This window comes from Pelecanus crispus, chromosome 9 (assembly GCF_030463565.1).
Source record: "Pelecanus crispus isolate bPelCri1 chromosome 9, bPelCri1.pri, whole genome shotgun sequence".
NCBI lineage: Eukaryota > Metazoa > Chordata > Aves > Pelecaniformes > Pelecanidae > Pelecanus > Pelecanus crispus.
In genome coordinates, this window is record NC_134651.1 from 31564801 (window position 1) to 31576670 (window position 11870).

The 11870-nt window shown below is 62.7% G+C and overlaps 1 protein-coding gene across 1 annotated transcript; it reads right to left on the minus strand.

Moving 5' to 3' along the window:
• Nucleotides 1–1918: 1918 nt before the first annotated feature.
• LOC104035978 (POU domain, class 5, transcription factor 3) lies at nucleotides 1919–6256 on the minus strand. The gene is made up of 5 exons (XM_075716818.1): nucleotides 5762–6256; nucleotides 3679–3790; nucleotides 3167–3297; nucleotides 2449–2613; nucleotides 1919–2170 (listed from the first exon to the last, which is right to left on the minus strand). Exons 1-5 carry the CDS (start codon nucleotides 6254–6256, stop codon nucleotides 1919–1921), a joined length of 1155 nt encoding a protein of 384 aa, XP_075572933.1.
• Nucleotides 6257–11870: the final 5614 nt, after the last annotated feature.

Consider the following 11870-nt stretch of genomic DNA (forward strand, 5'->3'; position numbering starts at 1 on the left):
GCCGAGGTGCCATGTGAGCAGCTGCCTGCAGTGACCCCGCTCCTGCCTGGCCTGCGGGAGAACGGCTGCAGGCCGGTCCTGGAACAAACCCATCGTTTAACTGGCAGCCGAGCTGAAAAGGGGGTTTTTCAGAAGTTTCCCTACAGGCTTGGTTCATTTCATTGCTTCTGCTCAGGGAAAAATCCCTCAGGGGCACAGGCTGGTGGCAAACCAAGCTGCTGAAGCCATGGTGATGAAAAGGGAGGGTGTCACCCCCCAGACACTTGCTTCTCCTGGCTGGGCTGGCACCCCTGATCCCCACCAGCTCAGCCCCTGGTGGCCACCTGGACCTGCCTGGCTGGGCTGGCACCACCTGGCACAGCCACTGCAAGGCTGCTTCGGCTGGACCACACACATGGGAGCATCCCTTGCCCACTGGTGCCGTGCTGGCAGCCCTGCGGCGAGGACAGCCCAGACTTCCTGTACCTCTTCCCTGCCCACCCCAGGGCTGGGAGCTCTGCAGCTCCCACTACATCCCTGCCCAGTCCTTCCCTGTCCACAGCATCCATGGGAGCAGCCTTCAGGTGAGATCCTGCTGTGCTTCCACCTTTCCCGAAAGCAGCTATGGAGAAACAGCAGCTCAAACAGGGTGGAAGGTGACCCTTGCCACACTCCTGACCACCTCTGCTTTGGGGGGCACAGCCCCGACAAGCTGGTGTCTCTCCAGTGCCAAGCTGCCATCAGTCCTGGCGGTGGGCTAGGCTGCAGGCAGCCAAGAGCCAGGCGTTGCTGGCACAATGCTGGCACAATGGGGACAGGTCAGCCCTATTTGGGTGCACAGGTCCAGCCCCACCGTGCCCCTGCATGCAGCCAAACCCACACCGCCAGGCTGCCTGGCACCATGCAGGAGCAGGGATGGCAAGGGAGGCAAAGAAAGGCATAACTCACTCTCATGCCCCAAAGAAGTGAGATTTATTTCATTGCCAGAGGGAATATGATTAAGAAAAAAAAATACAAAAATCATCACCAACTACAGCAGGCTCAAAGGCACGGGGGTGCTAGCAGCATGGACAGGACGGTGTCAGCCCCCATGGGCTGGGACCCCCCAGGGAAAGATGGTCCCTGGGCACCCGGGCTGGGGCAGAGGGACAATGGCTGGAGAGCGGAGAGGGCACAGGGGACCCGGGGTGATGCTGGGCACAAGGGCCAGGGAGGACCCCCACCATCCCCCCCAAAACAAGCCCTGCCAGCCTGCCCACAGACAGGCAAAGCTCTCCTGTGCTGCAGGGCGAGGGGCGGCTGGGACTGCGAGGACTCACCTCCAGCCCCATGCTCCAGCCCTTATCTCACCCCGCATGCCCAGGAGGGTGGGCAGAGCCGCTGGGGACCCCAGCCCTGGGCCCAGTGCCCCAGCCCCACTCTACTGACAGGGAGGGGGCACCTGGGAAACTAGTAATCACTACAAAGATTTTTGCTTTTTAAAAACTACAACCAAAAACCATTAAAAAAAAATAATAAACCCACCCTCCTCCCCCCACCCACCCCTCAAAAAAATCTAAAAAATACTTTTTTCTGGGTCTTGCAGGAGAGTGGCTCGGCTGGGCTGGGGCTGGGCGCAGGCAGCTCCGCTCAGTGCCCCGGGCATGCATGGCTTTGGTGGGGTTCAGTGGGGCAGGAGCAGCTGCCCCCCCAGGAGAGGTCGGAGGGGGGCTTATGCTGCTGGGACCAGTAAACTCACATAACTGGGAAGGGCTGGGAGCAACCACCTGCCCCTTGCACCCCAAAAGCCCTAAGGCAGCCCAGCGAGTGCCCAGGCAGGCCCTGGGAGTGGGGCCATGCCCGTGTCTTCTCAGGGCGAAGGAGTGGGAAGCTGCCCCTAGAGAGCCAGCCCAGCTGCAGTGTTGGGGCGGCACTGTCGCCGGTCCCCGCAGCCCCTGGTTCAGTGGCTGCTGTTGCTCATGGAGAGCCCAGGTTGCAGCGCTTGAGGGAACATCTCGGTTTTGTGGAAGGGCGGCATGTAGACGGGAGGGGAGGGCGCCAGGCTGTAGCCCTGGGACGTGACCGGGATCGGCAGGCCAGTGGGCACCAGGGACTGGTTCATGTCGTACATCACCCCCTCTGCCTCATTGCCAAAGGGCAGCAGCAGCCGTTTGCCTTTCTGACGCCGGTTGCAGAACCAGACCCGGACCACCTGCAAGGGAGGGGAGACAGGGAAGTGTGAGGGATGAGCACAGGCACTGTGTGTGTGACAAGGAGACCCTTCTGCTTGTAGCATCTCCACAGCACCCCAACCCGTCAGCACAGCACCCTCCCTGCCACAGCTCCTCCTGGGGCTGGGCTCAGACAGGCTGATGGTGGTTACCAGCCCCGGCCACTCTCCCAACAGCTTCCAGTATCGAACCGTCCTGATGTGGGTGCTCAGGAACCACAGCCATTTGGACACCCACCCTGCAAACCCTCCCAACCTACATCTTTGTCCAGGTTGAGGTCCTCAGCGATCTGGGAGATCTCCTGGGGGCTGGGCTTCACACACTTGCGGAAGAAGCTCTCCAGCGTCCCCTTCACGTTGGTCTCAATACTGGTCCTGCGTTTTCTCTTCCGGGCTTGGGCCAAAACTTGCTCCGCATTGCACATCTGGAAATGAGAAAGAGGCCACATGCTTGGTCACAGGGCTAGCTAGCAGTGTCCTCACCAGGCTCTGGACACACATGCAGCTGGCTGCAAAGGTCTGGGAGGGATGGGACAGGCTTTCTCCCAGTGACTGTCCACTGAGTGTCACCCCACTGCAACTGGGGCCATCTGCAGTGTCCCAGCACTGCCTGTAGCTGGTGCAGGGTGGGTGGACATGTCTTCTTACATCCCTCCAGGCTCCCCAGGGAGCAGCAAGCTGCACCTCCAGCTTATCTGAGATTCCAGCAGGACCTGGCTGCTCTGCGATGGGAGCTGCCACAGTCATCACAAGGTGTCTGTGGGGAGATTTGATCTCTGCCTGGCCTGGCAGAAGGTAGTACCTAGTGGTTCCCTGCACAGGCGGACTGAAGCCATGGCAGTGAGATGCTGCTATGGCATGGGACGCCTGCTGCTCCGCTCCTCTCTCCCAAAAAGCACGTGTAAAAGGGAGAAGCTGCAGCTTGAGGGCTCATTGGTGTACGGTACCCCCAACTCCTGGCCCTCCCCAGCCCCATACCTCTTGCATGTTGTCCGTGTTCTCTGCCTCATTAAGCCAACGCTGCAGCAGCGGCTTCAGCTTGCACATGTTCTTGAAGCTGAGCTGCAGCGCTTCAAAGCGGCAGATGGTTGTCTGACTGAACATCTTCCCTGCGGGGGCAGGCAAGGTGTCACGCATCACTTCTGCCCTGGCACCAGGGGATCTCCCACCTCCAGTAGCCCCCCAGGATTCCCCCCTCCAGCATCCCCGGTCCCTGGGGATGGGGGATCAGGAAAGGCATTCTCCTTGCTGAAGCAGCAGGGATTTAACACTCTTCAATAAGCAGCTGTAGCTATTTTAAACCAGTTCCTTGTTATCAAACCCTTCCAGCTTGAGCAAGTACTTAACCAGGGCTCAGGAGCCCTGGGGCTGGTGCTCAACTCTGCCTTTGCAGGTCATTAAGGAGAAAAAATCTCCATTGCCCAGGTGCTCCATCCCCCTCCCAGGCTTCTCCCTTCCCCCCGGGTGTGGGGGAAGATGAGGACCCTTACCGTAGAGGGTACCCAGAGCCAGCCCCACGTCAGCCTGGGTGAAGCCCAGCATGATGCGCTTGTGCTTGAGGTCCTTGGCGAACTGCTCCAGCTCTTCCGAGGTTGGCGCATCCTGGCAGGGGCAGAGATAAACTGAGAGGGGACAACTCGTGCCCAGGGGCTGCCAAGAGTGGGGTCTGTTGGTGTGTCGGGGTCAGCGTGGGACAGGGATGGGGACAGGAGAGGGCTCGGCTGAGCCCTCGGCAGCGACAACACCCACCAGTGACTGCCATCAGGCGATGGGGTCCCTGGGGCGATAGGGTGGGTGGCAGAAGGGTTTTCCCCAACCCCTGAACAAGGGGCTCTGCCCAGGGACCCCAAAGTGCCTCCACCCCACCATGTCCCACGCAGGACCCTCTGGACACCCCCCCCGACCACAGCACATCGCCCAGCTCACACCACGCTGGCATGGCAGAGGCCCAGGGTGGCACAAGGACCTGGGGACAGAAAGCAGGTCCCAAGAGCACCCAGAGCTCCTGCTCTGCCCCAGCATGCCCTGGCCATGTCCTGTCTGCCTCCAGGCTCAGACCCTCGTGGCCTGACCAGAGGCAGCAATGATGGACACATTTGCTGATGGCCCCAACATTGCCCCACTCCCATGCATCACACAACACGTCCACATGGGCTCATCTATCCCGGGGTGTAGGCACCCACCTCCCCATGGCTCTCAGGCATGGGGCAGCCCCTCACTAGCCCCTCTCCCACCTGCGCCCTGGGCCCGTGAAATGGCTCAGATGAAGCGAACAATGAAAGCACCTATGACTCGAGTGAGATTCAAACACCTCTTTGCCACAACCAGGCTCTTCCCTTCTGGAAAAATGCTTACCCAGGTGCTTCCCTTCCTCCCTGCAGCGCAGCCTTCAACTGCTGAGGGGGCATTTTGCAACCTTTTACCCAATTTCCACATTTTGCAGCGCAATTTCGGATTTTACAGACATCCCTCCCGCCACCAAGCCTCGGCTTTTAATTCCTGGCGTACATCGGCAGCAGAAATCCCGGAGCATCCCTGCCACAGGACAAAGCTCAACTTCCCTCAGCCGGGAAAAAACATTCCTCGTAACACCCACCCAGCGCAGCGGGCTGCGATCCTGGGGATACGCATCCCTCCACGCTTGCATCGTGGTGTGCGTGGGAGCTCCTGAATCCCCGCGGCACGTACCCGGCAGCAGCTCCACGCAAACCCAACCAACACACCTGCAACAGCTCGCAGGAACCTTGCAACAAACCCCGGCATCATCTGCCGCTGCTAGCCCCGAGGCGTGCTTACCTGGGAGGGGCGGGCTTATATTACGCCAAGATTTAAAAATATTAAAACCCAAACCAAAATACAGCTGCCAGCCATGCTGATAACTACGACTGCCACCCCCCAAGGTCTCCCCCGCCGCCGGCCCGGCTCTGCCCGCGCCCCGGCAGCCGTCGGTGCCCGCGGAGGCCCCGGAGGAGCGGCCGGGGAAGCAGCCGCCGTCCCCGCATGGCCGAGAACCGCAGCGGGCTGTCAGGAGCCGGGCTGCGGCGGGGCAGAGCCCAGGGGGACCGCGCTGCGCTGCCCTAAGCACCCCGCCTGAGCCGGGCTTCAGCATCGTGTACAAGGCACGTCCGTCCAGCATCGCGTATAAGGGACGGGCAGCACAAGTGAAAGCTGCCCCTCGCGTCCCCAAAACCACCCTTCTCACCTGCTTTGGGCAGCCTCCCCGAGGCTCTCCCCCCGCGGAGAGGCTGACCCAGTCGGGACAAGCCCAGCACTGGGACCCATTGGGCTGCTTTAGGGCTTCTCCCGGCCGCACCCGGCGGAGGGGACAGACAGGACGGCACCGGCGGGGTCCCCGCTTGCCCCTGTCCGGGCCGGAGATGCCCGGGCGTGGCCAGGCGGCTCCCTACCCCGACGGGGCGGCACGGCAGCGAGCCCAGGCTCTGCTCCCTGCCTCCGCAGCGGCAACGGGGCACGGAGGGGAGCGTGGTACCTCTGAGCGGTGCCGGGGCAGCCCGTTTGCCGGGCGGAGAGCAGCGGGCCAGGAGAGCCCGTCCCCGTCCCGTCGGGTCTCACCTCGTCGCCGCTGTCGCTGGAGTGTCCGCCCTCGCTGGCGGCGCCGCTGGAGCTGCCGCTGCTGCCCAGCCCGGAGAGGCCGCCGGAGCCCGGCTGCAGGGTGGCGGGGCAGAGCTGGGGGCCTGGGAAGGCGGCGGCGGCGGGGCCGGGGAAGGGCGGGCCGGGCAGGGCGGCGTTGGCGGCGCCGGGGGGCGCGGGCCCGGCCCAGGGCGGGGCGGGCCAGGCCGGGCCGCAGCAGGCCGCGGCGCGGGGCTCGGGCGAGGGCTGGCGGCAGGGTCGGCCCGGGCGCGCCTCCGCCTTGGCGGGCGGCCCGGCGGGCGGGGGCAGCCAGGCGCGGGCCGGCGGCGGGTCGCGGGCGGCCTCAGGCTCGGCGGCGAAGGGGAAGAAGAGCGGCTGCGCGGCCGCCCCGTCGAAGCCGCCGCGGGAGAAGGGCGGGCCGGCGTCGGGCAGGAGGCCGAAGGGGGCGGCCGGCAGCCCCCCGTCCGGGCTGAACATGCTGCCCGCCGCCCTAGGGCTCCATGCGGGGGCTGCGGGGCTCGGCCCGGCCGCCCGCCGGCCGCTGCCTCCCTGCTGCGGCGCCGCCGGGGCCTCTGAGGGCGGCGGGGCCGGGCCGGGCCGGGCCGGGCCGTATGGAAATGGGCCCCGGCCCCATTGGCCCCGCACCGGTGGGTCGGGCGTGAACTTGATCCCCCCCGGGGGGAGCGAGGGGGGGCGCCCCGGGGGGAAGGTGCGATGGACGGTGTGCTGCGGCCCGCCCGCACCCTTCCCCTCGGGCCGCGGGGAGGAGAGGGCCGGGCCGGCCCCGGCAGGCCAGGGACCCCACTGCGGGGTCTCGCACCACTCTGCTCCCGCTCACCCCGTGTGCGGCGAAGGGCAGAGCCCCCCCGCACAGCTCGGGGGATGCTCGGTGAGGTCCACATCTCCAAATGTTGGGGCCGCATCAGCCCCAGGGTTTCCCCACCTGGGAACTACCCGGTGCCGCAGGGTCTCGGCACGGGCAGGGAGCCGGCATTGCTTTTGACGATGGGGGCAACTGCCGTGGCATTAGCCAAGGCTGGGGGTGCAGGCGGGGATGGCAGCCTGCCCGGGGCTGCAGCAGCCCCTTGTCCGCAGGACGGAGGTCAAGCCCCGGGGACGCTGGTGCCATCGTGCAGCAGGAGGGCTGTACGAGGGCTCGGCCATCCCCTCTCACCCCTCTGTGCCGTGTGGTCCCAGTGGCAGAGCCTTACGGCTCCATGGGGTGCCCTGCAGAATGCTCAGTGGGTGAAGCTGAGGCTCCCCCAGCTCCCTGACACTCCCACTGTCCCTCTCTTCCTCACCCTGCAGAGAAAGGCTGTGCATCGGAGGGAGCATGTCCTTCCCGGAGCCCTGTGCAGACAGAGAGGCCCCGGAGCTCTGGGTGTGCCACTGGTGAGCTAATTGCAGCTCTGGCTATCAGGCCCATCTGCTCCACAATGGAGCGCATTTGATATTTTTTCTATCTTAAGGGCTTTCCTCTCACACTGCCCTTCACAATCGTGCTATCAGGATCAGTTCCAGGCATTTCCCCCTTCCATCCCTCCCGCCTCAGCACCAGGAGCTTCCCTGATCCTGATGCTGCCATCACGTCAGGCTCTGTTGGGATCAGCCTGCCCGATGCTGGCTCCTGGTTACAGGCAGGCACCGGCAGCACAGGCACCCCCTGACCCCAGGCAGAGCAGGACGAGGGGCAATCCTGCTGCTAGCACTGCTCCCTGTTTATTAACCCAGATTACTGGGAGCCTGCGGCCGTCTCGCACTGGAGATATGCCAAGGAGATAGGCTGGAGGACCCCCCCCCGGCGGCAGTGCGATGGGGATGGGGCTGCTGGTGGAACTGGTGGAAGGCACTTGATGCTGGTTATGAAGCGCTTGCTTTGACTCCCAAGAGGGCTGGCACCCAGGCACTCATACCCAGTGGCTGGCACCCAGCAGCTGGTACCCAGGTAGTGGTACCCAGGGACTGGTACCTGCAGTGCCAGCAGCAGCCCCTGGCCCAGCACATGGCACTGCCACACATGGCAAGGAATGAAACAGCTCACCCTCTTGTAATGATATTCCTATAAGGAAAGGAAAAAATGACCAAGAGGATGAGCTGGAATTAAAGCCCTTTCCTGACTCCTGGCTGGGCACGTGCCACGCTGCCCATCCCACCTGTGCCAGGCTCCTCTGGGGAGGGAGGGCAGTCCCAGGAAAATGACCTGAGGATGCAAAAAAAAGGGATGTGGGCAACCCTGAATGAGCCCCGTGGCTGCAGGTCCTGCCTGGGGGGAACCACTGACCAGACCTGGTGAGGCACCTTTCTCTGCAGGTGCTGGATTCAGCCATGCCGAGGGGAGAGCTGGGCCCTGGTCCACGCTGCCAGGGATGCTGGCACCCAGGCGCTGTGCAGGCAGGCCTGCCCCGCTGCCTGCCCTCTGCCAGCGGGCAGAGGAAGTCTCCCTGCGGGACTCCAATCGCAGCCATCAGCCCTGCTCCTCCCGGGCTCCCGCTGTGGCCCAGGGTTTCAGAAGATCCTTGGCCGGGCAGTAACTCCCCTTCCCTTTGATTTATTGTTCCCAGGCCGGACCCCCTCCTCCTGCCAACCTGCTCTTTCTCTCCATCCCCCCAGGAAGCCCCCCAGCCCCCCCAGCCCGCCAAGGCCTCAAACGCATTCCTGCTCTCTTTCATATACAGGCGGAGGGGAAGGGAGACGTTGACTTTGAACCGGCCCCTTTGTAGGAGCAAGGCCCATTGTGGCAGTGATGGTTTTAGCTGGGGGATGTGGAGGGAGTCAGTGGGGTTTCTCGGTGTGTGCCCCCCCCATACATTTCAATGGGTCGATTTTGGGGGGGCTGTGTGAGGTGCCTGGTTGTTGTGCGGGGTCATTGTGCACAAATGGCCGGGGCTTGGCCTTCCATCTCATTTGGCACAGAGCCTCCTGCCTGCTCCAGGAGGAGGAAGGATGAATCCCTCCATCACCTGCATGGCTGGAGCCTGCTAATGCTCCAGGCTCGGGCCCAGCTCTGTGGTCTGTAACCCAGCCAGGGATGGATGGGATCCTGCTAGGAAAAAGGGAGCAGAAAGAAATGCATCTGTCCTCCCCAGCTCACTGAGATGGCAGCAGGCTGTGGGAAACAGAGATGCACATCTGCTTGTCCTCCCTTTGCTGAGTGTGCTGGTTTGGCATTGGTTTGGCTTGGAGGCAAGATTTTAAAAGAGTGTATGACCACAGATGATGTTTTATTCAGTCAGCCCACCCTTTCTCCTGGGACAGGTGATGGAGAGGCCGTCGGGGCTGTGCTGGATCCCCCTGAGTTTCATGCCTAAGGCAATCACACCTTGGTGGGCTGCAGCCCTGCACACTGTAGGTTGGGACCCCATGGTCAGGAGCCAGCCACAGTCTTCACCCCAGGTCCATCTGAGGAGGGCTGGGTAGTGGGTTCCACTCTAGAAGCCCCAACCCTGGGAGGAACACCAAAGCTGCTCCATGACACCGCAGTTTGCTTGGCTGCTGGCCTGGGTGGTCGGGATGGAGGGTTGGTGCTTCCAAACCTGGCTGAGATGAAAGTCCTGGAGGGTGGTTTGGTCCAGCTCTGTCCCCCTCATGAAAAAGGCGTCTGCATTACAGAGCCCAGGGTGTAATTTGGGTATTGCCCACATCACTGCAGTGCCTGAACACACTAGCTGGTCCTTCCTGCTGTTTTACAGGTGGGGAAATTGAGGCACAGACAGGCTGGGGCTGAGCACAGATCCTGCACCCAGCCCCGGGCTGTCCTGGGATGTCTGCGGCACTGACAGAGTGTCCCAGGACAAATGACTCTTCCACACCTGGACATATGGGGCAGACAGAGCTTCCCAGGGGGGCCCTGAGCGAGGGGGTCTTCCCGGGAGGAGCAGCCAGGTTTTACTCACAGTTAGAGCTTCCCAAAAAGCCTGGGTGTGCTCTGAGAGGCAGCTGGGCTCTGAGAGCAAAGGAAGGATGAATTTGGGGACCTCAGAGAGGGAGGGGTGCAATGCTGTGTTTCCCCAGGGGTGAGCCTTGGGGCAGTCCCAGATGCTTTGGGGTGTGATGCTGCCCGCCTGGGGCTGCAGCTGGAGACCTCAGGGCCGCCCATGAATGGAGCTGAGGAAGCATCCCTAATGGTGCCTGGGCGCTTTGGTGGTGAGTCAGCACCCACCCTCCAGGCTGCTGAAACCAGGAGGAGACAAGATTGTATCAGCCTGATGGGGGGCTGGCGTGATCAAAGGGATGGGAGAGGAGCTCAGGCTCCACACAATGGGGGGACAGGATAGCCCTTATCAGCCGGCCCTGCTGAGGTGCGAAGGACCCGGCCCTGGGGGCAAGGGGTGATGGGGGCAGGTGGGTGCTGGGTGCTGCAGGGCTGGGTGTGCACAGGCACAGCCAGGGGCTCCCACTCAACCCTTCGCTGGGGAAACACCTACTGGCAAACACTAAGAAGCAAGAAAACAAACTCTGGTTCTTGCCAGGTCTGGGAGAACCCTTGGGAAAGGTTTGGAGTCTACGCCAGCTGCAGGAGCAGGATGTCTGCTCTCGCTATTCCCTGGAGAAAGATGGGGGACCCGCAGCATTGTCCCTCCCCTGTCCCACCCTGCTACTGAGAGAACTCCCAGCCGAGGGCCCCACAGCAGGGAGCCTGGCCCCACACCACACACTCGCATGGGTCTCAAACATGGTCGTTTAATAAAATCTCCTTTTAAAAGAACTACAATACATACAACAACGAGGGACGCGGGAAGAAGGGCAGCAGCCCACGGGTAAGGGAGCAGGGTGCGGGGAAAGGATCTGTGCAGTGACGGCCTCTGCCAGCAACCCCGCCGGGGATGTTCCCACACCACTACCATTCACTGGTACAGGGTCCTGCTGCTGCTGCCTGTGTTGCCTGTGTCTGCCTGCATGTGCAACAGCTCCTGAGCATGCAATGGCTCCTGTGTGTGCAACAGCTCCCATGCATGCAAGAGGCCACCTGTGTGCAAGAGGTCACCCCCGTGCAAGACACCACCTGCATGCAACAGAACACCTGTGGCCATGACAGTCCATGCCAGGGTCTGGACATGAAGCCATATCTGTGAAAAGCAACCCAAAACTCATCCCAGACCTTACGCTGGAGGGGTCACGGCTAATGCACTGGGGAGATTTTAGGGAATGGTAATGGGCTGTGAGCGAGGATTTGTCAGGGGGGGCTGGTGAGCCTGGATGCAGACACGGGCAGCAGAGGGGTGCAGGGGGTCTCTGGAGCCCAGGAGGTGCCCGGGATGGAGTGGCAGAGACTGTCCCCTGCCATGGAGGGATGCCCAGAGAGAGCACTGGGCCAGGCTCCACAGGGACGCTGCAAAGGGCATAGGCTCCATGGGGCAGAAAAGCAGTGCAGCAAAGCCACCATGCCTTGGCTACTCGTCCCAGCCTCCTACCAGTCTTGCTTCTTCCTCCCCCATGGCCACACAGACTTAAAATCAAAACCTCAGGGTTTTCTGCCCTTTTCTGAGCATTCACCCCATGGAGGCCTGAGGTGAGAGCCCAGCCAGCACCCAGGGCTGCCACGAGGAAATCCTCCACTGGCACAGCCTGACACAGGGTCCTAGGCCACAGCAGCACCAGAACTGTCTGCGCCCCAGGGCCTCCGAGGACCAGCACCCCTAGAAGGAGATGGAGCCAGTGCAGGAGCCAGGGCAGAGCCTCTACTCCTGGCCAGGCACCACGCAGGGCAGCATATGAAGGTGCATCCTGGGGAGCAATGCCAGTGCCTGCCTGTGCCTGCTCCTGCTCCTGCCCTTGGCTCCTGGAGCAGGACCCTGCTGCCAGGGGCTGCCCAGGCTGGGAATGAGGGGGCAGACCAGGCACCAGAGCCTTTAGCAATGCCACCCACTCCAGGGAAAGTCTCCATCCCTGGCAGAGGGTCTCTGGGCAGGCTGGCAGCCCTGACGCCTTCCCCTGCAGGCATGAGCACACCCAGACGCCCCTGGCCCCTCTCCCGCTCTCAAACACCATCTCCAGCCCTTTCCCAGCTGCTGTTGCATCAGCCCAGCTGCAGCTGGAGCAGCAGCCCCCTCCTCAAAGCCAAATGCAAAGAGACAGCGCTGTGGCCCCTCCA

Bases quoted from the DNA above. Each gene is read 5' to 3' on its own strand.
- LOC104035978 (XM_075716818.1), bottom strand. From the start codon at position 6,256: ATGTTCAGCCCGGACGGGGGGCTGCCGGCCGCCCCCTTCGGCCTCCTG. The intron at 3,791-5,761 runs GTGAGACCCGAC...TGCCCCTGCCAG, and splicing joins CCAGCGACAGCGGCGACGAG to GATGCGCCAACCTCGGAAGA. The intron at 2,171-2,448 runs GTAGGTTGGGAG...CCTCCCTTGCAG, and splicing joins ACCTCAACCTGGACAAAGAT to GTGGTCCGGGTCTGGTTCTG.